This window comes from Glossina fuscipes, unplaced genomic scaffold (assembly GCF_014805625.2).
Source record: "Glossina fuscipes isolate IAEA_lab_2018 unplaced genomic scaffold, Yale_Gfus_2 148, whole genome shotgun sequence".
In the NCBI taxonomy this organism is placed as follows: domain Eukaryota; kingdom Metazoa; phylum Arthropoda; class Insecta; order Diptera; family Glossinidae; genus Glossina; species Glossina fuscipes.
The window spans coordinates 1,078,598-1,105,727 of record NW_023998491.1 but is presented as its reverse complement, the minus strand read 5'-3'; the positions used below and the strand labels follow the sequence as shown (position 1 = coordinate 1,105,727).

Here is a 27,130-nt window from a genome sequence, read left to right as displayed (position 1 = left end):
AGGACAAATATAAAAATTAACAACAACAACAAAAAAAAAGTAAAAAAAAACGCATTACAAATATGTTACAAGTGCTTGTGAAAAAGTTTTAGTAGAAAATAGCAAATTTTTAATCTTAATACACATAAATATATAAACATGAAAACATTCTGAACTTAATCTCATGTTAACACCTAATGAATGTGCTAAAAAGTTTACTATAGTTATTTGCAGCAAAATAAACTCATTTTGTCGACAATTATTACTTAGGGCTGACTGTTCCGGTTAAGTTAGCAATGGTATACAATTATTACAATAAAACGTAAATTTGAGTATCTACCTTAGGGAATATGTAGTGCTTGCCATATCATCAAACTCAAAGCTATCGTTGAATATAAGATTTTTATACGTAAGAACAACTAAGAACATTAGGGTTGAGCAAGGTCGGCCATTAAAAAATACCCTACACCGCATTGTAAACACATTTCTGCCCTATAAAGGATCAATTTGCGTGAAAATCCTTATTAGGGTAGGATTCAAAAAATAGGGCGAGATGGTCCAAATTCGGTACAGTTCATTTTTTATCTTAAATTACTATTACGATCTGATTTTCATTAGGAAGCCTTGAAATTTAGAACCTTTTGTCGTATGGACTTCAGCTTTCGTTATATGAGAAGGAATTTAGAAAATTGCTCCAGCCTGTCCAAAGCCCACCTTTGAAGAGAATTTTTGAAAATATCCCTTCCAGAATAGGGTGTTAAATGGAGAGTGATCGAAACAGTGGACCAGTCCGAACCATTTTGAATAGCGTTTGGGTTGAAATACGTCAGTCTTCTTAATTTCATCGAAATACCTGAAAATTTGCAACCTGTAGCTTCTTCACAAATTTTCATGTACGGACATCAGATGGACAGACGGAGAGACAAGCTTAAATCGGTATAATAAAAGGTAAATCTATCTTAAGCTCTTCTGGTTGTTACATTCGTCCGCACAAATTTAATGTACCTTATCCCACAGGCGGTGTAGGGTGCAATGAGGTATACAAGGTTTGATCGTCCGCTTGTCTCCGTTAGAAATACGCATGAAGGAGCTTCTGAAAACTTTGACACATTGTTGGCTAGCGTAGGGTTCTGAGATGATTTAATTCCTTAATAAATACTACTTTGCCGGGTGGTCGATGAAACTTGGCATGTATGGTCCAATTCGAGAGCTATACAACAAATTTGAAAATGAACGTGATTCGCTCGCAAAGCCCGTTCATGCTATAAGTCACAGCTCATAGCTGATATTCATTCGAAATGTACTAAATATATTTCCTATGGTCGGATAAAGAGAGCAATGCTACGCCGACATTTTCAAGCTTTCGTGACAGATCCCATTGTTACCTATTGACTGGTAAATGCGGAATTGCTTCTTTCTGAGTTGACTGCTGAGCGTATAGGTTAAGAACTGCTGCTTGCTGGGGAATATAATTTTTTTTTACTTGCTTTTTTCACTGTTCCTCCTCACCTCTTTAAATACGCTGGCGTGTTTGAATACCTTAAATGTGTCTCGGTTGACATGCATACAAATAAGCTTATAAAGATAATGAAAGGTAGCAACAGATTGTAAAAAGAATTGCATAAAATATTATATGAATAAACTAACTGTGGAAAATGTATGCATAGACGAGTCTTTGCATATCCGTACGTATTTACATATAACTCGATACAGAAAAATCATATCTTCTTCAGATAATAAAAAAAGATTCTTTTCTCTTTCTTTTTATTTATTTTATTTTTTTCTTTGCACATTTTACACACACATATATATGGATAAATTTCCTATTTATAGCTTATGATAGTGACTGGCAGTTGAACAAGATTTGGCTTCAGAAAGCTAGAACAAAGAGAAAATCTTTATGCACTTGAAGCGTTTTATTATGAAATATTATATTTCCTAATTATACCCGGAGAAAAAAAAAAGTCGAAATATCTCTAAAAAGGATTTTCTTCAATATACAAATATGCTTGTATGTGTAGAAAATGATTCTTCTTCTTCTTCGTCTGCGTCATAGATTGTTAAATGAAACTTAAAAAAAAACATGCTTTTATAACGTTATGCGCTCATCTCCGCTCATCAGCAAAGGCAATAATGCATGATCACAGACACTTTTTATCCTCATTTATATTATAATTTGCTTTTAATTATGGTTCATGATCTCCTTCTTGTGCAAATCATATTCGCATTAAAATTTATTTAATTACGTTTCAATCGAATTCCCTTTGAAACGTTTATGCAGATATTATTTTAAATATTTAATTAAAATATTTGTTTTGCTCTTATCAGCCATAACTGCTTACAGCATTTGCCTGTCGCTTTATATGCATGCATATTCAATCGATGAATAATTCAAATAATAAATGCTGGGAGCTAGCTTGCAGTTAGTAGTCATGACAAATTGTACAGACGAAATTAGAGCAGCATATATACGAAAGACAATAGGCAAAGAGGAATAAAGATAAAACCTAACTAATATGCTCGTTAGAGAAGAAGGGCGAAAAGCGAAACTTTCTTCTCTCTTTGAAATTTCAAACTGAGTTGCTTTGCTCTGCACTTCTCCGCCAAAGAATGATGCTATAGATGGGCCGTCCGCGTCGAACGCAAATGTTTGGGCAAGAAAGACTGGTCTAAGTCTATGTATTCCCGATTAAGGTAAAGTTGTGAGCCCATTTAATTTGACCACTTTACTCAAATGTTGCGATAAAAAGATGAGATTTCTCACATATGCCCTTAGTTCAAGCATCTGCCTGGAACGCCCTCATGATGAAAACAGTAAATTATTAGGTCGAGTCATAAGCAACTTCCGTCCTTTTATCAGACATTTATTTTGCTTTCATTGAATAACAAAATTGTATAAATTGAACAGTTGACTGTGAGATATTCAACCTGTTTGCTGCACTTCTTATTGATCGGCATGGATTTTCCTCCAATATTGCCTTTAAACGCTTGTCCTCCTACCTGTTAAGGTCATATCTTCAGAAGGGAATTTTCTAACTGCCCGCTCAATTATAAGTCTTTCACCATTTACACTACATGCTGCAAGCTGTCGCCCTAGTCCTATTACCTTGTTTAAATTCCCAAAGTATTACATGTCGAATGCGCACGTTTCGACTCTCCATTGCAGAGGTTAAGAAAAACAGTTGAATGTAACATGCATCATGCAAAATAGTTGACAGAAGACTAACTGAATCCTCATCTATGTAATGAAAGCAAAGACTCGCTTGTCTCTGTGACTTACAGTAAGTGAGTAAATACGAACTATGGATACTACTAAGCTGCATTGGAAGTTACTTACGACTCGATTAAACCGCTTTTGTTTTAAAAACTTTTTCAAAAAAGGGCAAATAACTGTTACACCGCTATATTAGTTTAAAAGAACGGTTTTTATTTTTTTTAGATCCAAAAGAAGGTAATTGAATAATAATATTGGAATTTTTCAATGACTAAGCCTATACTGAAGGAGTAAAGAGAAAAACTACTTTTGCAAAATGCTATTATTATTAATTTAGCCAGAGAATAAATTCTAAGACTAAAATCTTACAGTATTAGCATCTAAGGCTATCGTCTTTATTGAAAATTCTACCGCATTTGAGATATGAAGCAGCGATCATTGAGTTGTTACTCGAGACTGCTCAGGCGGATTTTTGGAACAAGTTAATTGAAGAGACTCTGTAGTACATTAACTAACTTGTGCAAAATTATTAGATGTACAAATAAATTCCTCAAGCAAAAATTGATTGTTTCATGAAACGTTCCTCTCGCGTCCAATATTCATGACATTTCAGGCATAGATAACTTGGATATTGATGATATCAAAGTTTGAAGAGATGGATGTGATTTATGGAACTGAATTTTTTTATGCTTTTGCCTGGATTAATCTGCAAAGTAGTTAAGGCAGCTAAAGCTATGAAAGTGATTAAGTTGGCTTGTAATGCAAATGCTTGATCATTGTACATATTCAGCAACAGCAATCCAGAAAGTGATTTTCTACTTAGGCTACTAGAAGATGGTTTCATGTGCGTCGCGGTGTTCTCCATGTCTGTCCGCTTCCGACTACTACTCATTTATTTAGATCGATTCTGTCATACTTAACAAATTAACGGTGCATGGATATTAACAACGTGCAATAATAGATCGATGACGGTGACCGTCTCCAAGACTGCGAGAGCATCCACAAGCCACCCGATAATGACGAAAAAGCCATAGATGATGTTGGTGCACATTTGGTGCATACTAAACTTTGTAGCAAGCATATTTTAAATTCTGTAGGAATTTTGTTTGTGACATCTATTAAAAAAGAAAAGAAGAAGAAATCACTTAAACGCTACAGAGATACGGAGAGGTTTCAAAAAAAATTTTTTTTTTTTTTGTTTTTTCTGTTTTGATTAATGAATGAAAGCGTCTCCGACCGGCGATGAAAAAACAATTAATGCTCAAATTAACCTAAGGAAAATTTGGTTTTTGGGAAAAGTGTATAGTAGTGTGCTACCTAACCTTCTGAAATTCTAACGTGTTGTTTGAATTGCATCAGAAGATTCACCCTAACGGTAGCATAGCTGCCATGAAAAAAAAAGTAAATGAAATAAAAAGAAGAGAGAGAGAGTAAAGCGTATAGAATTTGTTATAGAAGAAGAAGAACAGCGAAGCTATAAAAATGTCAACTACGGCAATATCCGTCCAGCCATGACCGTGTTTGCACTTAATATTGCAACAAACAACGACCAACATTCACTAATTGAATTGATTTGAAAGCAATAAATATAACAAAAGAGAAACACAAGAAGAGCAACACGATAAAGATTACAGTATCAACTGAATTTTTTAAGGAATTAAAAGCGAAAGAAAAAATCAAAAGACGCGATAAGATTTGCCAGACAACGCAACACATAACAACAGATAACAAACCAGATAATATCGAAATAAACAATTTTTTATAACTCTTTGCTCGACAAGAAAGCTTTTAATAATTGAAACAGAAGTTTAGAAAATATTTGATAATAGCTTGAGTAAGTGAGTAAGGCGGCAGGAAGCCTCCCCACGCCCGATTTCGCCCTTCAGTCATAACACAATTCTTTTATCATCAACCTCGCGGATACGTTAAACTACACTACTACACTGCCCGAACTATGGAAAATATTCTTTATTAGGCAAAAAAATTCCAGAATACCTTTCTCTGCTCTGCTCTTGTTGGCAAGCTCACGCGCTGACAACAATAGAGATTGAAAACTGAAATTTACTAAAACCTAACTGATGGCAACAATTCATGCTTTAACTTAAAATTCATAGCGTATTGGCTCGCAAATTTATTGCGTACACAAGCAAACACATTCTACATAAAGCATTTTTGAAATCAGTGGTCGGCGATCGATAGCCTGCGGGAAATCAAATATACTTCAAATATATTCTAAAATCAACTGAAAAGTTAATTACCTACCACCTTCGTATATATTAGGTGTTTGCAAAAATCTTGATCATTTTTTGAATTGGAAAAAGGCATTTATTGAGACAAATTAGTACAACGTATACTAATCAAAATAGTTTGCATCATTTTCTACAACATTTATACAACATTGTTTGACAACATGGCCATGATATTATGTCGAAAGAACTTATATTGATTTGGCAGCGATGCACCCAACGACCCCTTGACTCGCTTGCCAGCCAAGCCATGCTGCACTGCTCTGAGCAAGTGAAGGCACCACGTCTGGTGAGTATCCGCCGGCTATGGCAGAACTTCCTATTCGAGCTGCAACAGTGCATCATAAACAACTCTTGCACCAAGAGGACAAAGAGGCATTTTCAGCGAATTCATGTCATGGACACTAAAACCAAAAATTGAGATCTGATGGAGCAGCGTCATCATAAGTTTCTGAACGCGTTTGGTTAGCACAGTTCGGAAGCACATTTCTTCAAGTAAATAACAAAAGTAATGCAAGGTCGAAAATGAGATTTTGAGGCAGCAAACAATTATGAATGATTTACATTTGTTCGTTCAGCTATATATTCGTTTGGTTTTCGCTCCGTTCAGCTTAAATTTGCCTAATTCCCATTCTACTTTTGGGAAAAGACATTTGCAGCAAAACCAAGGCAAGACCTATAGTAATCAGTAACCTAAGTCTTTTAGCAGATATTTTTTAAAACCATTTGAAACCTGACTTGGTGGCCCATCCGCAAACAAAACATTTATCAGATATTTTCCATTTCTATTTAAAACGGAAGTGCAAAAATTCCCAATTAACCAAGTGACACGCCCACAGTTAAGAAAGCACTTTTGGCATTAGTATTGGGGATGGTTACCAGATGCGCATCTCTGGGTGAACATAGCTTCCTTACTTCTCTCTACTCTGAATAAATTATCAGATCTCATGAAAATTTCGATTCATTTGCTTCTTCTTCTGTACATGTCGAGTATTTCGCAATGAATACGAAATGACAAAACCTGTATATATATCTTTTGAATTTGTGTTAAGTCTTAACTGTTACTTGATGTAGAGGATGGTCAAAATCATCGAACTCAACCATTATGTACACTGGTACTTTCCCTTTGCCTGGAGGAGGCGCTGATCAAAATTTCTGCAAACACCTAATAGCAAACTCCCCGAACCTAGGTTTACACGTTGAAAATAAGCCATAAGACGAACCGTCTTTTTTGTTTTAAATAATTATTATTATTTATTATATTTTTGGTTCGATTGAAACTTTTTATACGCAAGTAATCCGCCTAAGTGGCCGAGGGCGAGCATTCTCGACTAGCAACTCAATGGTCGTGGTTTCGATTGTCATGTGCGGCAGAGTTTTTGATAAAGCCGAAAGTCTTACATGGTAGTGCTTTTTAGGACTTTAGTCTTGGAATTTATTTCTCTGGCGAAATTAATAATAATAACAATAATAATAATAATAATATACACAAGTATTTTTGTATGTATGTATGTGTGTATTTGATAAAAGAAAAAAAAAATTGTTTTTATTATTATTGTTAAGAATATTAAATTTTAATTTTTGTAAATTTTGAACAAATTTCAAGTTTTATTTATTTGGGCATTTTGTTTCTACTTACTATCGGGATGAATATAAGAGAAACCTTCTTCTTTTTTTGTTATAAATATTTGCTTATGCTTTGTTTATTTTATTGCTGTTGTTATTTTCGTTATTGCTTTGTTTAAAAAAAATTTGTTAAAATTTTATGTAAATATTTCATTTTTTTTTTTTTTTTGGTTTTGAGATTTTTACACACTATTCTTCTGAAAACAAATTTTGTTTTTTTTATATGGAAAATAAATGAAAAAATATTTCAGATCAGAATGTACGGCGAAAAAAAATTTGTGTTAATATGCAAAAAGCATTAAATCTATGTTGTATTTTTTAGAGCATGTTAAGTTTAATATTCAAAGCTGGCTAAGTGTTAAGTGGAATATCGTATATGTACCCGAAATCCCCAGCAAGCATGTGTTTCGCAGATGTCGTCTCTTCTGCCAGTTGCGCGCACAATACAAATTTATTTTTAATTCCGCGTAGGATGTATTGCAAGTTAAGGAATTTAATTAGTTTTAGAGCTGCGAGATGACTTAAAAATTTCACATCTTATGCAAATTTTTGCATATCCCACATATTTGACTCATATCAAACCCTATATAAACACCGTGTGATGATCATTTAAAAGCAAGAAAAATATTAAAAAAAACCAGATTTCGACCAGATTTCCATTCCATAACTTTTCTTCAATGCTGAAAAGAATGAAAATCAAGAACTTAAGCCAAATTAAGTTCATAGGAACAAGGCCATGGTTGCAAGCGATGCTAAATACGCACAAGATAAGAAGTAGGAATAAATGTGAAGTATAATATTTTGTTTGTTTGTTTGTTTGTTTGTGTGAAATAGAATATTTTGTTTAAGCGTATCAAATTTCTTGACAATCTTTTTCAAGAGTCATTGGAAACTTGCTTGGAATCAACATCTTTTATAGGTTAAATGTCATAGCTGTTTGCCCCCTACGAATAGATTGCTCATAGTGACGTTTCTAGTGATCTTAGCGGTGGTCTTAAGTATCATATCAATAACTGTTATGAATTTTAAATTATGGTCTTTGTTTTTGTCTTTGATCCCTGACTAAAAAGTAGAGATACCAAGTTTCATAGTCTTGTGTCAAAATTTGCGAATACAATCAATAATGAACCATAGAAGAAAAGTCAGATTGATACACGTAAAAATACATCGATTCTGTGGCGAAGTAACGCTGGCCGGGACCATACGTTAATGAGGAATGTGTTGTTTCTTGAGAGATTTCTAAGCATTGTTTCTGCGTACAAATGCAAGGACGGGCGGAGCAAACTCCAATGACCCGCATAAAGGCATTTAACGAACTTGGACTTTCGATGGCGGTTATAATTGACTAAATGTAATCTACTTTCCGATTTTTGTCACTTACCAATATCGCGGCTTTTTAGAATTAATTTTAAATTTTTAGTTCAGTTCTGACTTATGTTCAGCTTTTTAAGCAGCGAATATTTTTGAGCGTTTAGGTTGCCGGAGAAATGATGTCGTAAACTGGATCGAAAATTCATTAAATAACAAGGACATTTTTTGAATATTGATGGCCGCTTAAAGCTGCTTTGGTACAACGTGAACAATTTTAAAAAATCAATTTCAAACAAAGCTTTTCAGAAGACATTTTGCTAAGGTGCAAACAACAGAACAAACAACTCGCATTGTTCTAATCGTCTTTTATATGCCAACGTAATGTTGCAAAGAGAACTAATTTCAATACTTTCTCAAACGTTCTCCTCATCTATGTATATTTATATATATAGTGGGCTTCATATGTTTCACTTTTTATATCATTGAAGGATGTTCGAAATGTTTTGTCAAAATGTTTGCAACCTTCAGAAAGCGCTTCAAAAACCTTACAAAGTATACATATTCTTGATCAGTCATCAATCAAACTGAATCGATTTAAGCGTGTGGGTTCATCTACCTGTCTGTCTATCACTCATTGTAACGTTTTAGGTAGCCTCTCTCTAGGTCGCAAAAATAAAGCTATCGCCTTTAAATTTGGCACATTGGAAATATTACAAATCCTTGCACGCTGGTCGGCGCTGATAATACGTCCAGGAGGGAAATTGGTATTGGGTACACCTGTTACCAAAAAAGAAAAAAAATTATCTTTAATAGTAACGAAGTTATCTATGGGAGAATAAAGAAAATCGGCTACGCCTATTCAGTAGTATAGAGTATCGAGGTTTCTTTTTTTTTCAAGGAAAAGTGGATCGACCACACTCGGATACATTGCTTGTTGTATTTACTTTTGAACTTTTTTTCTACGCAGAATTACGAAAAAAAAAATTTATATTTTTTAAAATAATACGGACCGCGAACTCGGACGATTATTACGAACAACGATTCTGAAAAAATTATTCCCATCGTTGTTGCCTCGATATATTTTTCTTTCTTTCTCTTGACGTATAACTTAGCAGTGAAGGAGAGTAATTTGCACATCCTTACTTTCCTAATCACAGAGATCGGCGAGGTCTGTTTTGCAAGCGCATTCCAACAAATTGTTTCGCGTTAACACTTTTTCTACACCTTATGCAACGAGTAGCAATGGAATGAAAGGCTTCTTTAATGCAAATCTAATGTAAACATATATCACATGAAAATATGTATTTATCACAATCTATTAATATCGTATAAATATATATATGTATGCTTGAACACAATATTAAAGCAGCGAGCCGGGAATAAAACGTAAAAATAAATTATGTCAGCATGTGTCTGTGTTCATTACTGCAAAAAAAAAAAAAGAAAAAAACTAGAGAAATATCTTAAACCAACACGATATAGTGTGAACGGTGATTAACAACAGCTACCAACTAACAGCAACAACAACAACAATAATAATAATATCAGCAACAAAGAGGTACTGATGCTCCTAGCCGCAGTTTGTAGATATATTTTATTTTTAATATTAAAATCGAGAGAGAGTGAGAGTGAGAGGGAGAGGGAGAATAGTCCCAGAAATGCAATAAACATGTGCAAGCCTGTGCACGCGTTCCATTTCAAAAATAGATGTTGTTTATATGAACAGGAATTTTTGCTGGGTATGTAATACTGCGTAAGTGCGGATGAGTTATTGCTTATATGACCAAACGTTCATAAGCTTTATCGGGTCTAGTGCGTAAGTTGGTTAAGATGAAATTATTTTTGAAAAACAAACAAACTAACCGGGAAAGGAAACAAAAACACCAACTAACACCTAAAGGAAATAGTAACAATAGTCCCACTCCCTCTCTCTCCCATGCACACACACGCACACACACACACAATACATATTTATAAGCGGACGCTTGTAACAATTTATCATTTTCTTTCTCTCTCTCTCTCTCTCGCACTCCCTCTCTCTGTTTTTCCCTATAGCGTTCCCTGTCTGTACACATTTTTTAAGGCTGTTTGTGTGTAAGTTTCAACCAAAACCACAACATTTTTGTGCTTTTTTTCATATTCATTCCATAACAAATCCTATAATTTGTGTGCGAGCTTGTACTAGATTCTTTCTATCTATATTCGAGAGTACACGTCAGTGAAAAGCAAAGTATATCTACGGATGCACATACATACATATACGAATTAAATACTTTCTCCTCGTGTATGACCACGTGCTGCTGTAAGTTTATGTTGTTTGTCGAGATATGGTGGCTCGCTTTTTTATATAAATTCAAAAATGCACACACATATACATGCACATTTATGTATTAATACCGCGTTAATGTTATCTTTCATAATGCATACAATAAGAGGATATGTTACCAAGAGAGTGGAGGAGAGGGGACAAGGGAGTGAGGTAAAAAGAGAATAAGCAAAAAAAACAAAGAAGGAGGACTAACAGCAATGTTTGGGTAGTTAACACTGTAAAGACTGGTTTGTATGGTGAGAGCGAGAAACGCAAGGCCAACTACACATTAGTACATTCCACTCTTATATATTGGTAAACATGCCACTGGCTATTTGGGCGAGAAACTATTTCTTTTTAAACATAAAGTATTTTTGAAAAAAGTTTTTTATGCTCAACACCAACGTTAAAGGGTTTACTAGATTTAAACTCTCGTTTGTACGCCTGCGAATCCTCAAAGATATTTCTCTTTTTGATCTAACCAATCCTCTCTCTATGTATATCTTTCATCTCGTCGTTGGACTCGCCACATTCGCAAATCCTGGCCCTCTCCTCTTAATGTTAACCGTCGCCCGTAGAACACATCCAAAGCCAATTCACACGTGGCAGAATGACGAGGTTTATTAGCCACAGCACATTTCAGTACTTGCGAAATTTACGAAATTTCCCGAACAGTCCTCTCTACGTGGGCAGCCTAACATATGTAGATGTATAAGCGGGACATCTTCAGACCGGCTAAATAAAAAGGAAAAAGTCCCTTACCATCGATTAACTTGACCTTTAGGAAAATCTGTTTCCTAATGATCCCCCTTATCCCCATGTCATGTACTGGTGCTCGATCCTAATAGTCACCCTTTACAATGACAAATGACGAATGCAGAATGTTTCAATCATCGACCGTCAATGTTCAATATTGACTATGTTCTCCATAAATTAGTCTCAAAGAGCAACAAGCAATACTGGAATCGGAACAGAAGCCGTCGATTTCCTCATTGGGTAAAACTGAAGAAAATTTCTATTAAGCACTTAGTACGATTCAATCCAATCTTAGGATAAACAGGAATTGCAATACTTATCAAGTACTAATTAAACTTTTCCGTGTATATATATATATATACATATATATATATATATATGTATATATATGTAGGAGTGTAAAGTGTTCTTGTACGGTATGCATGCATCATCTACAATCAATATGTACATGTTTCTGGTCAAGTGATACTTTACAAATATTGGGCTTGTATTATATGTAAATGTAAGTTATTATGCGTGCAACTGGTAAATAATATCCTTACTCTAAAAGGCTTTCATGTCCTTAATGCATCATCAACAGCAACATCAACGTTTTGGGTATTAGTTGTTCTTGTCCTTGCTATTTGTATATTGCTGACATCATTTGCGCTTGTGTGTGTGTGTGTGTGTGTATGCGTGCGTGCAATATCAGACGCAAAACAGTCCCTCGCTTCACATTTCCATCTCTCTTTTGTATCGTTATTGTTGTTGTTGTTGTTGTTGTTGCTGTTGAATGAAATATAGTCTCTAGTGGTTTAAAATGACAACAAGTAAATACCAAAAGGTTGTTCGTCGTTTACAGATGAAGAAGAAAGAAGAACAAAAAAAGAAGACAAACAGTAGAGAACAAAACTCGAATAACTTAATTTCAAAGATTCCTCTTCCCAACAGCATCGTCTGCGCATTCATACATCTGCATTGTCATCATAAGTTTCAAGGTTACTCCGCAAATTATCTCTCAAAATCAGAGTTTCGCTTTACATGCTATTCAAGCTGAGTCTTTGTTTCTTTCCTATAGTTGCAAACCTTTGTTAACCGCAATTTCTAAAGTATAACCTCAGTTGGGTTGATTGGTGCGTAGTTTGAAATTTTGTCGACGCCATTTCGAACTGATGAACGACAAAACTGGAGGGCATTAGGCAAGTCATACGTTTAATTATTACATCTACCTTTCCCGTTTCGCAATGCAAACGTTGTCAAGTCAGCTTTTCTTGCGTAACCAGTGTTTTTTTTCTCTTCCTCTTCTTCGTCTTCTTCTTCTTCTGTAACTTTGTTTACTCCCTTTATATCGAAAATTTCATTACTTTTGTCTGTTTCGCTTGCGTTCGAGAAAAAAAAAAAGTTATTCTTGTCATTCATTATTTTCATGGCATGACGTGGCATTTTCTGGACATTAAGGATGATAATAATTGTAATTAATTTTAATTGCAAGCAGAATTAAGGAAGAAAGTTGTACGCATCGAGATTCGAGTTTTTATACGCAACAATATCTCGGACGTATGCATCATTAGAGGCATTTGGATATGAAATACTTACATACAATGCTTACATACAAATACTCAAGAATATAACGTTGAGTACAAGCACTTGATTTCCTTTTCAGTTCGAGACCTTGGCTGAGGTACACTTTTTTTTTAAATTCGATGCCTGATCTCTGGGCATATGGACACAGGGACAACAAAGTGCTAATTTGGTCCTTTTTTTATCAGGTTTGGGGTTGAAAGAAGAAAGTAGGACCCATAGGCCGGAGCAAGTGCCCATCTTTGTAATGGGTATGAACCATGGCCGTACAGTACTTCCTATTTCCTGTTGGCCTCATAACGTTCTCACCCAAGCCAAGGAAAATTCCTGGTTATTGTTATTTTCGATTCAATATTCAGTTGAGTTGAGTTATTGTTGCAATTTGGCCTGAAATTGTTGAAAATTGTTTACTACACGACATTCTTCGGATAACATTTACTTATCCTTCGCATATTGCATTTTTAAACCATATCTCTGCAATCCAAACGACTACATATCTATGTACATATCCAGTAAGATACTTCTGTGGATTTGTAAAGTTCATCAGCCGGATCTGCACACAAATATGACTAAACCGATGAAGAATATATTGCCCTGTACATGTAGATGTATCAATCCGTACTTTTTGCATTGCAAACGGCGGCGGAGCATGGCCTCATTTTTTGTGATTCATCTAAAAAAATAGGCGCATTTTCCATGTGTCCCTTTAAAGCGATGCCTTTAAATTTTCATTCGTTTCATTTATTGATTGAAATTTTCTTGACATTATGAGGTTTTTGTGTGTGTGTGATGATGATGATGAAATGAATGAAAAATCTTATTAAAATTAATTTGATTTTATATAAAAATATCATTTTTTTCACTTTAAACGTTAACTATATATGACATTTCATACGGGAGTGAAAAAAAAAGAGTCAACGCTCATAGTAGATGAGATAATATTCGAAATTGAATTTTTGAATAGAAAATTCTTTAATCCCTAAGTTTTAACTTTCTTTTTTTTTCCATCTCTTCGTCTTTCCAACAAACAGTTTTTTTTTTTGTTTTTGTTGCTTTTTTTTCTTTTGAAAAAAGTAAGAAAAGAAACTTTTAAGAATTTTGTTAGAAAACTACTCAACAAAACAAAGAATGATACGTAAGTTTTTATACCCCGAGTAGCGACAAATCAGAGTATGCTTACTTTGTGTTTCGGTTTGTAAAAGGTATCGTTTACATATGGGGGTAGCAAGGTATTGAGACTTGAAATTCTTGTCTCTCGTAATGTCTTCTTCTTACAATGATGACGCGTTCGTTTTCTTTTCTTATCGTTTTTCTTTTTTCCTAATTGACGACAACATCCTTTAGAGGATGTTTTCGGCATGTGTAAAACGCCCAGAGATAGGAAGTGGCCATAGCATGAAATAAGTGCAATTGGTCGGTAAGGGTTATACCTTCACCAAGTGATTCCAAGTGCATCAATTATATGGGTCTACCGTATTAGGAATTGAGTCCGAATATGACGATTTGTTAACTACGTTAGGGTAAAAATCGCATAATGCAATGGAGACGGTACGAAACTCTTCAATAACATTATACTGTGCCATTTGGTTGAGAGCTTCCAAGGTTTCGGAAGTTGTTAAATTAACTCATTCTTGAATATGTCCGTCACAGACTAATCACCCATTGCTGTGAGAGCTTTTTTGCGGCAATTCTGGGACATTTTCTTATCATCCCTTTATTTTAACAACAGAACAGAACAGAACATTAAACGATTTCTGAAATATGCATTAATTGGTCTCACTCAAGCTTTTAAATGCCTTCTAAAGGTATCCATACATTATGTGAGCAGGCGGTGGAAATAAGTTGAAATTTAATTTTATTTCTGAACAAAACGTAAAAAAAAAAAAAAACCAAAGCTAAGGAAAACGAAATAGATTAAGAGGAAAATTGTATATGTATGTGTGAAATTTTATTGAAAATATTTTAAATCAATTTTATATTTACACTTACTTAAGGATTTGTGCGGTTGATAAATGAAAAAAAAAAAGAAAAAACAATTTTGCGAACTCAAAGCATTCACCTATTAGTAGAGAAGAATCAGTATCAAGAAAATAGCTCAAGTCCGTCCAAAATAAGATTTTCTCTTCATCTGGATTTAATGTATTTACAACAAAACAATGTTCACCCTGTATATTGCGTCCGGATTGGCTTCGACAAGTCAAAGAAAAGTTTTTCACTGGCTTCTCGCTTTACATTCCTTCATAACCAAAAATGTAAGGATTTCTGCCGTAAGAAAATTCATTTCGAATAATGCTCAACAAGAGAAAACATATTTTGCCTTTTTCTCACATACAACAATTATTAAGCACATTAAAGTCAAAGTCTTATTACGGTGAAGTCTCCTCAGGATAAGGTATTTATAAAGAATAACAGTAAACCAATGATCAGATTTTTAATAGCAAATATTGTACATGTCTACGTCATATAAAAGAGAAAATTTTAAAGGGGATATTACTACCTCCGCGTTCATATGAAAAAATCTACGTAGTTTGTCTTACATAGCTCCCAGGGTTCACCAAAATAAAAACATAGCAATTTTCAGTACCGTTTAATTGTTTAATCTTATTGCCGGCATTTTAGGGAGAGAGAGAGAGAGAGACAAGCCATGTACTAAGCCATGTAAAATGCGAATTCAGATCGACAATGGAGTGGCCAGCCCGAAGTACAGCTAGGCCGGCAGCTTTTCATGCTTACATCTCTTAAGTGTGGTTATTGGGATCGAAAGTGATGCGTGCAGCACTAATGCTACGTTAAGCGGCAGTCTCGCACCAGCTGACGTCCGAACCGATTATATACGCTCGAGCAACGAAATATAAAGCCTTCAGGAGGTATGGATTTTCTGCAGAACTGCACAGGTTCACAGGCTAAAAATTCTGCGGTTTGTTATGGAAACGCTATGGAAAGATTTGCTCAGTCCCTTTCGGAAATCTCAATATTCAAGATTGCTGCCGCAGTGCGCTCAACTATTAGATATTTCTTAGCATACACATAATGTCATAATTTCATTGATCCTAATAAATGAATCATAAAAACTTTGATGAACCACTACTAAGCAAAAAAAAGGCAATTTGTAGAACACCGTCAGATCTAATAGCCAGTCACAGCTACTAAACCCTCACAGTTATGCTTCATAGAATGCATCGTTTAGGATGGGTCAAGCAAAACAAGCCTCTTAGGTTCCAGATTTTTTCCCGATTACATTAAAGTCCACGAGACATCGGTTTAGATAGCTTTTTTTATATAGATTTATATGTAAAAATATGTTAAGACAAATATATACGATGTTCACATAGAATTTAACGGATATTACTAACAATCAAACAATGCTGTATGTAACAACACCAAACGGAGAAAGTGCTTGAAATGGATGAAAAATTTAATTAGCAGCATTATGACAAGCGGGAGAGACCGATTTTAGTTTTGCTTTTTAGGAAACTTAGGAGCTGTGTCCTTGCAAATAGTCTGAGCGATAAATTCAATCAGAGTACGTGTTGGACGACCGGCCATGCCTGCGCGTAGATATTCGAAGGTGGTGCCTTTTGTAGTCATGACATTCGAAGAATCCTGCATTGCAAAGGGAGAACAAAAAAGTTTATTGTATGAGTGTATGTATGTATGTATATAAGATTATGTGATTTTACGTACAATATGCATCCATTGGCCACAAGGTACAAATTCTCTTAGAAACGCAGCAGCCTTGCATGGCCGTCCGCCACGACCAGCACCATAATTTGCTAAATCAGCGGAATCAGTTTTTGTTACTTCACTGGTGTAATAGTCCCATAAAGGCATACGCCACACCCGATCCCCCGTATGCATGCTGGCATGTTTAATTTGCTGCCATAAAATTTCTGAATTGGTGTAAACACCGCTCGCGGCCTCTCCCAAAACATCATGCGACCATGGGGATGTATTACCGACGTCGACAATGCATTTAGGACAAAAATTTTGAGCATACAATAGTGTATCGGCCAAAACTAAAATATCTTCATGATCAGTACAATTAATTTTGATGTGCTTTCCGTTCATGCTTTTCACGGTATCCCCAGGACGAAATGAATTACAGCCCATCACATTCTCGCAAAGCGGTATCAGACCTCTTATATTCACCTGCGTTTTAATAATAATTAATAATAAATAATAATTTTTTTTTTTTTTTGATTTTCAAAAAATCAACAAATTTACCGGTAAACGCAACGCCGCTACTGCTCGGCATGCTGCAACAACGACTGCTGCTCCAGTCATGTCGCCACGCATCCATTTTAGCGTTGGACAATCTTTTAGGCAAAGACCACCACAATCGTATGTTACCCCTTGCCCTACTAAAACGATCGGCCTTTCTTCGGGCGATGTTCCATAGTAACTGAGCTCTAAAAAGATGGGCGGTTCGCAAGATGCCTTTCCGACTGACAAAAAGGCATTCATTACTTGGCTCTCCGCCCATCCTTCGACTTTAACCTCAACATTTACGCCAGACTTACACAATACTTCAACGACGTTTTGGGCGAACGTGGTCGGTGTCAAAAGGTTTGCGGGCATTTCCTGCAGCTGACGTGTTAGATTTTGCGCTGCCGCTTTCTGGAGACCAATACGCCACCCTTCAAGATCGCAGACGCTTTCTTTGGTGGTGTACAGGTCAATAGCGGGTATAGTAATGCGAGCGCTTCTACTTTTTAGCTCTTGATACGCCCATATACCCAACGCTGCGCCTTCGGCGGCGGACTCAGCGTGCCCACAATCTTCGACCTCAATACGACTTGTATCTATTCTACCCAATTCCATACAGGCCTTCGCGACGGACCGACGAATAGTTTCCTTTTGCTCATCAAGTAACTCGTAAGGATTGTAGCCTAAGCATTCTTTGCCTAAACCAACGACAGCAACAGCCGAGTAGTAGGGAGTTTTATCAACTTCCACGGCAAACAGAATCCTTGCTTCGCCTCGTTTAGGCATTGGGCCTGACATGCGCAGCACCTCAATCAAACGTCCGTTCGTTCTCGAAACATTGTAGCGCCACGCTGCTGGCGTCAGAATGCCTGTATCTGTCTTATCGTCCTCATCAGCGTATACTCCCAGGACTAAACCCCGGGACGGAGAATCTGCACAGATTTCGGTGTGTTGCAATTGCAGCATCTGATTAATGGCCTGATGAGCATATCTGCGCATCGGATTAAAAATATTTGCGATGCATTTCGCGGAGGCATTCAAACGTAGCATTTTAAACATGATGGGGTGTGAAAATTACAATTTATCAATTTCTCTAAAACAAATTCCTTTAAAACGCAACCACAACCGACAGATAATTTTTTACAACTGAATTTTCCATATTTTGATATGTCAAGGCAAATATAAAAAATTTTTGGAAAGCTAATGCGATTTGAAATGATTTTCAAAATTCTTTATTTGTAAAGTGTTCTTCCGAAAGGTTGTAAATGATGGAAAATTTCCCCGGCGGCCGTGTTAAAGGATACTGAAGCATTTTTGTGCCAAAAAAATTGATCAAATTTACTGAGAACATCTTTTTATGAACCATTGCTGAAGTTCAGTACCAGCACGCAAGGAAGAAGCAATGGTCTTCTTCTCCCATCCTCCTATTGTTTATCATATAATCCTTAAGCCTGTTGATACCTCATAAACCTGAATTACTCCAAAGCATGGGGTATTCTTGCAAGAAAAACTGACTGCCAAAACTTTTCTCCCCAATACCACGATTCGCATTCGGACGGACAAGTCCTATAGACATCTTAAAAGTCGAAGATAGTATCAGAAAACTATTTACCTTTTTTGAAATGAGAGTCTGCACAGAAAATTTCCTTATCTTTTTCTCTTACGAACAGAGCCGATAATCAGCTTACTTTAGTCCAAGAATTTATTTTTCTAGGCTAACTAAGTTATATTAACAATTGCGAACACTTGAACTTTTTGTCAGCCTTAAGCATTGAGTTGGTTACTGCAAATTTTTCGCAGTGAGTGCTTAAGGTACATGAGACCACGTCGTGAAATCATTGGAAATAAACTGTGAGAACTTCTGTTCTTCAAAAGGAATAAAAAACTGGATTTCACTGTTTACATATACAAAAATTTGAAGATATAATGAGCCATGCTGTAGTACCTCCATCGGCTACGCCCACTCAGTTGTATAGTGAATTTATATATATATATATATATATGCAGTAGGCTTCAAAAACTGCATAAGGTATATAAATTCTTGGCCAGTCTCAAATCCAGAATCCCTTCAATTGTCCATCTGTCCGCCTGCGCAACTATGCAGTGTCCATGGTAAGCATTCTCCTGTTCGAAAAAACGAAGATATCGTCCACAAACTTGAAAAAGAATTTGAAAATTACACAAACTGTCCAAAGAACGCACCTATAACGCCCACTGAGTAAAACTGTGAACACTTCTGCTTACCCTGCTTTTTTCTTGTTACCTATAAAGTACAAGACACATACTAAATGAAGTTCTGTACCTTGATTCTGAAAATAGAAAAAATCAGCCGCACCCACCCGATAGTGTATTAAAATTTAATAATATTTAATTTTTTTTTTTTCGGATCGACTATGGTGCGTACAAAAGATTCAGTCACGACCGAGTATTAATTTCTTATTTGTTGTTGTAGTCAATAATTTCGAAAAGCAGTGAGAAGAGTGCGGCAAAATGAAAGCAAAATATTTTTCCTAAAATACGGAGCAATGTATCTAGGCGGATAACCAGATTCGTCTTTCTGAAGGCTTAAGATAATTATGAATAGGCGAAATAATTTCGAATAACAACATTTAATGCGGCTTATGTCAAGGTCTTGCCAAGGTTCCGCTCTCAACCGCTTCTAAAGAACTCAAATCATAATTTTTCTTCTCTTGAAATTCAATTCTTACCTTGAAAATGGGGTTTGTCTTAAAAATTGGTTTACTGTTGTGCTTTTGGAAAATTCCTCTTCTTTTTTGCTTCTTCATTACGTACTATTTGTGGAGTCTCCAAAATTCTCCATCACTGCCATCACCATCGTACTAGATAGCATTTTAGTTTTTTTGCATTGATTTTATTAGGTCGAGGCATAAGCAACTTTCGTTTTTTTATCAGACATTTATTTTGTTGGCATTGAATAATAAAATTATATTAATTTAACAGTAGACTGCGAAGTAGTCAATCTTTTTGTTGAGTGGCGGTGATTTTGCTCCAAAATTGCCTTTAAAAGGTTGTCGTCAAAGTCGGGGGAGACATCGCGTCTTTCAAGATCGTATGTTCAGAAGGGCATTTTCTAACTGACCGATCAATTATGAGCTCTTCACCGTATACGCTGCATATTTTTTCGGCTCTCGCCCTAGCAAATTAAGTTAAGCTCCCAAAGCATTATATGTCGAATAAGCAATTTTTGATTCTCCATTGCACAAGTCAACAAAGAAAGTTGAATGTAAAATGGACCACGAAAAATAGAAAACTAACTAACTCCTCCGTTTATAAGGTGAAAACCAAAAACTCGTTTGTTCCGGTGACTTAGTAAGTGAGTGAGTAAATGCGAACAATGGATACTACCTATGTAGCTGCATCGGAAGTTACTTATGACTCGACCTAATATAACCGATTAAAACCTAATTGTTTCCACCAGATGTTTTTTTGCCTTTTTTTAAACTTTTTCGTGTTCTTGTATGTTCGGCTTCGCTCTAACTGATATATCAATGTCGTTTGCCTTCTTATTCAATTTTGTTTTGCAATATGTTTATATTAGTTTTTCGCTTGGCAGCTTTATGCTTAGCGGTCTTTAGTGTTTGTTGATGTCGCATGGTGTTACATTCTCAGTTTGCCAATAAAGTTTAAATTTCACAAAATTGAAATTTTATTTGCATAAATATTAATTTTATTTTTTTATTTTTATTTTTTTTTGGCACTTGCAGCTCCCCAAGCAAAAATCGCGCTGTTTTTTTCAATGTTTCTCATGTACTCGCAAGAGATTTATTTTTAATTTTAGGATAAATTTATTTACTTACGATCGTGTGCAGGCATTTAATTTATCGCGAATATGAATCCTATAGAATGGAACGTCTTTAACGTGAACATTTTTTCGCTAATTTCAAGTCGCAGTTCAATAAGGTTACGTTCGTAGCTATGGGCGAGTAGTTGATATGATAAATGAAATTTTCTGAATTTCTGGGCAATGGCTTTGCTAGAAATAGCAAGACTTAAACTAAATTTGTAAGAAGTTCCTTAAACCCGTAATTGAACATTGCCGTCGTTGAATATATAACAGTGTACATCATTGCGTTAGAAACGCATGTAAATCAACCAACGAATATTTACTTACTTGCATTTAGCTTAGTGATTACAATTTTGCATTCTTTACAAAGTCTTAATCATCATTAAGTCATCATGTTTCATTGTTGTTTTGTCTTTCTCGGTAAAACGATGCTTGGCGTTGTTCAACTGTAGCCTTTTAATTACCTTTGATGGCAATGAGTTCGTGCAATAATCGATACATTAAGAGGAATCACGGCAAAGCGTCGTTTTACGAAATGATCTTTGCTGCCCAGTAGGAACAAAATGTTTTTGACCAGTTATCTGCTTGACTTCTAAAATTCTTTTCAAGATTGACTTCGCATTACATTAAAATATAGGATTCAATAATGATGATGAACGCGTCAAGTTCGTGCGATAGAAAACGCCGACTTCATTAACAGTGCCAGTAGCAAATTATTTCTAATAATTATATAGGAACACATTAGTGCGAAAAGTTCCAAAGCTGGAGGAAGAAATGAAAAAATGATTTCTTTCGCTTATATTTTTATAAGAAAACTTTGGAACGACGCCCACCTATTACGACTGCGTACAATTCAACGCAAATTTTGCATCCATTCAGAGTTGAATAAGCAAACTATATATGACTTTTCCTGTAGATTGTAGGGTGGAAAACTCAAAGATTTGCTTTTAAAATATTAAATTCTCTAATGAGTCGGTGTAAGTAAGGAAATTACATTCGATCTTGGCCGACTCCTTTATACCCCTCACCGCTATCCTAAAAAAGACAAAAATAGTTAAAGAAGTAAATATATAGAGAAAACGCGGCTGATTGTATTTATTATTTATATGCAGGCGTGTGGGCATTGTAGGCATGCCTGAACTAAAACTGCTTTATAAATTAGAGAAAACGCGGCCGATTGTTTCTATTTATTATTTATATGTAGACGTGCGGGCATTGTAGGCATGTCCTTGGAAGATTTTAGGGTACTTCCAAATCCTTTATTTTCACTGACGAGAAAAGGTTTACCACAAATACTACAAAGTTCCCCAGACAGACAGACAGGTGAACAGACGAACAGACGGCCGTGCTTAAGTGCATTCCAAATTTGAAACTCGCCAAGAATTTATATATTTTATGCAGGTTTTAAACGCCTTATAAAAATATTAAAAAAATACTTAATTTTTATTATAATATTGGGTAGGCGTAGCCAATTTTTACATTTTTCTACTAGTGCTACCGCATTGCCTATAGAATACGCCTTAAAATTTTTGTACATTTATCACCTGTAGCTAATGTACAAAAGAACAGTTTTTTGAAAACAGAGGTGTTCTCATTTTGCGTGGTGTTGTGGGCATGTCTTTCGACCAACTTGGCTTATTTTCATTGCCAACCTGCACGCAAGACCTTCCAATGTTTCTCGAAAATTCGAAGTCGATTGTTTTACTTTCGCGGAAAATGTTTACAACACACCTTACACAGACGGACGGACGGACCTGCTTAAATCGACTTACAATTTGATGCTGATCGAGGATATATATACTTTATGAGGTCTCTGATGCTTCCTTCTGGGCATTGCAAATATTTTGCTAATGGGTTTAAAAATGATACTAAGGTGGATTTGGGTTTAAGTAGCGTGTTACACTTATCAGTTTCGGTGGAAGTTTTTCATTCAAAATCTTTCATATTTTTGTTTATTGAAAATCATCGAAACCAATCCAATTTTAGATATCAAAAAGTTCGGCCTAAACATAGTTTGATTGCTTTTCTTGCCAAAATTAAATTAAATCATTTTGCTCAATGTTGTGCAAAAAGATTGTAAATTAATTGTCTAATAGAATTTATCCTCTCCTGTGTGTATCTTATATTATTTAAAAGACACACAATACATAATAGCAATATTTGAAGTTCATTAGAAGTTCAACAGTAAAGACTATACAAACAACTCGTGTGTACAACAAATCTACTTATACTTTTCATTTGCTATTTGCTTTTTTTTATTTTTTTATTTTTTTTTTTTATTTGTAACTTAAACTTAAGTACGATTTGTAGTAAGAGCTTAAGTGTGTCGCAATGTTTGTGTGTGTGTGTGTGTATGTGTGTGGATGTGTGTGTGCAAGTCTGCGTTCCATTATTATGCTTCCTTTGTTAGCAAATACCATTTACTGCTGCATTGTATTCTTGTGGAGTGCCAGGTTGAGTATGTTTTGATTTCAGTGTACACGGATCGCTACATACCGCCACTATTGTTGACGGTGATGACGGTGATGATGACGATTACAGTTGGAAGTGTAGTTTTAACTGATTTTGTATTCTGCGGCATTCTTCAATTTGAAATCTAGTATATTGTGAGTGCTAACGCAGGCTTTACGTGTTTTTTTTTCTTTTTTTTTTGCGAATTTTTTCCCTTATTTCGAGAGGAAACGTAACAATAGCTCATTATTAAAAAGTTAGAAAAAAAAAAAAAAAAAACAGAAAAAAAAGTTGTTTGTCAATAATGTGATTAATCCTTCCTGCTACCTTCTATTCTTGCCATGAAACTTCTATCAAGCAGCCAATCACACAATTCTTGTGCTCTACTTACTTTTCTTAAAAAACATTTCTGATCAAATGCATATTTTCCCTTATTTTATATATAAAAATAGTTTAAAAGGTGGAGAGGGGGGAGAAAAAGAACAGAAAAATGTAACACAACATATATGCAAGCACGTATTTGTGTAAAGAATGGTTTAGTAATGCGCATCCTTAAGATATGCAATGAATTTAAAATAAAAAAAATGTGTTTTTTTTTTTGATAATATTCATGCATATATAAGTAAATACATATAAATACATATATATATATATATATATACTCTTCAACATCTTTTATGAGCTACGTGCACATATATGCGGCATGCTTCCTCATGTTGAGATATCTTTTTCTACTTTACTATATGTAGGTGTTTTTTGTGTGCTCAAAATCTTTTTTTTCCTTTTCTTCTTCGCTTATTTTAAAAAGTCATCAATGCTTGTTCGCTACTATCAATAAAGATTTATATCACAAGTCATCCCATTTTAAAGTGCAAATACTACCGTTAAGGATACACATATGTAGAGGCTTTCTTCCTCCTCCTCCTCCTCCTCCTCCTCCACCTCCTCCCTTCCACTTCTTCCTTGTTTCCTTTTATAAAATTGCATAAATCTTTGTTCGAACCGCATATAACGCAGCAAAAAATGTGTTGCATTGATTATATTTTGTGGTTGTTTACGTACACATATATATTACGCAGCATGTAGTATTGGTTTTTTTTTTTTTTTAGGAGTCTGTACAGTTAATGAATAACTTATGCGAAAAGCAAGAGTGCGATGTGTTAATCTCCTTATATTACGTTCTGAACAGTGCTTTACACGCAATTTAAACGAAATTTGCAGAAAATATTGCTTAACATCAATCCAACAAAATCTCCGAAGACTTAGACTGTCATATCTCTTGTATCATATATCTTGTATCACATCTTTGAAGAATATTTACCAATTGCTTATCACAATGTTTTGTAGATATCAAGAAAGAAAAATTTTCCTTTTCTTAAGAAATTAAAATGGAACGCTTTCTTGTCTTTTTCTCAATCCAAATCATATTCAGTTTTCGATTTCGAAAAAGTGAAATTATTCCCGATATATACCTATTTATCAAATATCGTCCTGACCATCGATGCTATACTGTCGCGTGTTTCTTCCTTTCCACTAAGTCTTAAGAATTTGCTCTCCTCTGCTCTAATGATGAGTCTCCAGAATAACTGTCATATTTCAGTATACAAAAACGACATCCGGAGACAGATCAAAAGGCAGAATTTGTCTCTAACTTATTTTGTAAAATTTTGACCGACAATGCATTTGCTATCTCTAGTGAAACGAGAAAGGACTCTTAGCATCCTTATAATTTAATTTAAATAGCTCTGAATCCGTCTACACGGTCATACCATATCCGGTGTCTGAGCAGATTTTTGGGAAAGTAACACTGCTCTATAAGAAACCTGAAAGTAATAATTACAGGAGCATTACGAAATTTAGTGTCTTATCTTAATTGTTTGAAGCTCTATTGTCTGCGAGACTATTGCCGGTTATAAGATTAGTGTTATCATAATGTTAGATCAACATCTGCTAACTTGTTGCAGCTTACATGTGATGTGTTCTCAGGCCATCGCATATGGGCGTGTTATATCCGGATTTCTCAAAAGCATTTGATAGAGCAAATCGTGATCTTTTGATCTTGAAGCTTCGTCGACTAGGCTGTCCTGAGGATTTTTTGCTGCGGTCTTTCAATCACCTTACTGGTCGTACACACAAAGGGCGTTGCATAACTCAATTTTCTCGCGGGAAATTTAGGTTTCGTAGGGAGCTACTCAGAGGAGCCTTTTGGGTCCGCTGCTATTTACTTTATAGATTAACGAACTCCCTTTGTGTGTCCGCTGTTTTAAAGTTCTTTTGTTAACTCAGTGCTTGGCGGTGATGGGTTGCAAGCGCATTTGGCATCTTTGAATAGCTGGTGCTCTGTCAACAGGATGTCATGTAATTGAAGGAAATGCAAGGAAATGTCCTTTGATTAGATTGATCCACCGCCTACTTGCTATTCTAGCCACAGTAACATGTTGAACAATGTAACTTGCTCTAAAGATTTGGTTGTTATAGTTGACTCCTGCCTCAAGTTTAGCCTTCACATTGAGTTTTCGGTTAACAAGGCTAAGTCGGTTTTGGACTTTATTAATCCTTTGCAATCCGAACGGCGCCTGAGGGGCGCCATTACTATTTTTGATAGTATTGTTCGTTAACTTGGGCACGCGTTGTAAATTTTTTTACTTGGTGTAAGATTAGTCCGGTATATATCAGATCGTGGACACTTGGATCATTCAGTCTGAACACTATAGTGTTTCTGGCAAGATTGTAGCAAAATTGTTGATGCTCTGTTAAGTGAAAACACTGATAAGCAAAATCGAAACAAACTCCTATTCTGTTAAGCGAAAGCATCGGTAATTAAAATTACTTTTTATGACGAGTTAGAGATGGTGTTTAGATCGATTGATAACATTCTAAATGAATATTAAGAAGATAGTGGTCAAGACAAAAGCAGCGGAGAGAGTGATAAAGTACTTGGTTAAAGAAGAAAAACAGATTAGAATAATAGAAAGCGAAAGGGAAGATTATTGTGATTCAGACGTTACAGAAGAGTAAGGTAAATGTCACTGAACCTGAACAGAAATACCTGAAAGAAGTGATGATAACTCTGACAATTCTGAGTTACAACTTTTTTTATTAAAACTACTGTCGGGTAGCTGAGTACCCATACTAAAAACTGGTTCGGTCGCAAAGAGTTAAAAGATGGGCTAAAGAATTTAATGGCACGTATACTTATCTATATACTGCGCTTGTTCGCTCGATTTTGAAATACTCCGTCATTGCGTGGCCATCTTATTACAAATGTCACATTGATCGAATTGCATCTGTTGAGAGAAGTTTTCTTTCGCTTTGCTTTACGCGGTTGGCCATAGGATGCCGCTAGAATTCTTCCGTTGTATGAAGGCAGGCCTAACCTGATATGGTTACAGGCACTGGTCGTAAGATGGGAAGTAATCGGATTAGTTTTTACGATTAAATTGATTCGGGGCTGGGTTTCCTCTTCTAATTTGAAATAAATATTTCTCTCGGATTCCGTCCTTTACAAAACATGCTTTACGTGCTTTTGCGGTATTCTCTATAGTCTTTTGCTGTTGTCTTTGGAATCTTTTGCTTTGTTTTTTGCCTTATTTCATCGTATCTTTCATAGTCGAGCGTATAGATAATCTTTCTCGAAAAGCAATCGACTGAGTACGAATCGCTTTATT

The 27,130-nt window shown here is 35.4% G+C and overlaps 2 protein-coding genes across 12 annotated transcripts in view; one reads left to right on the top strand and one right to left on the bottom strand.

Annotated features, from left to right (window-relative positions):
* Nucleotides 1-27,130, top strand: part of LOC119641395 (mitogen-activated protein kinase kinase kinase kinase 5) — a 133,213-nt gene that overhangs the window by 57,330 nt on the left and 48,753 nt on the right. The gene's annotated exons all lie outside the window — the stretch shown is intronic.
* Nucleotides 16,379-18,293, bottom strand: LOC119641397 (cytosol aminopeptidase-like). Its single transcript, XM_038040036.1, has 3 exons — nt 17,225-18,293; nt 16,685-17,149; nt 16,379-16,603 (listed from the first exon to the last, which is right to left on the bottom strand). Exons 1-3 carry the CDS (start codon nt 18,263-18,265, stop codon nt 16,454-16,456), a joined length of 1,656 nt encoding a protein of 551 aa, XP_037895964.1. The 5' UTR covers nt 18,266-18,293; the 3' UTR covers nt 16,379-16,453.

Coding starts and splice junctions, on each gene's coding strand:
- LOC119641397 (XM_038040036.1), bottom strand. CDS start 18,265: ATGTTTAAAATGCTACGTTTGAATGCCTCCGCGAAATGCATCGCAAAT. Junction 17,150..17,224: donor TAGCGGCGTTGCGTTTACCG/GTAAATTTGTTG, acceptor ATTAAAACGCAG/GTGAATATAAGAGGTCTGAT. Junction 16,604..16,684: donor GTGGCCAATGGATGCATATT/GTACGTAAAATC, acceptor TTTGCAATGCAG/GATTCTTCGAATGTCATGAC.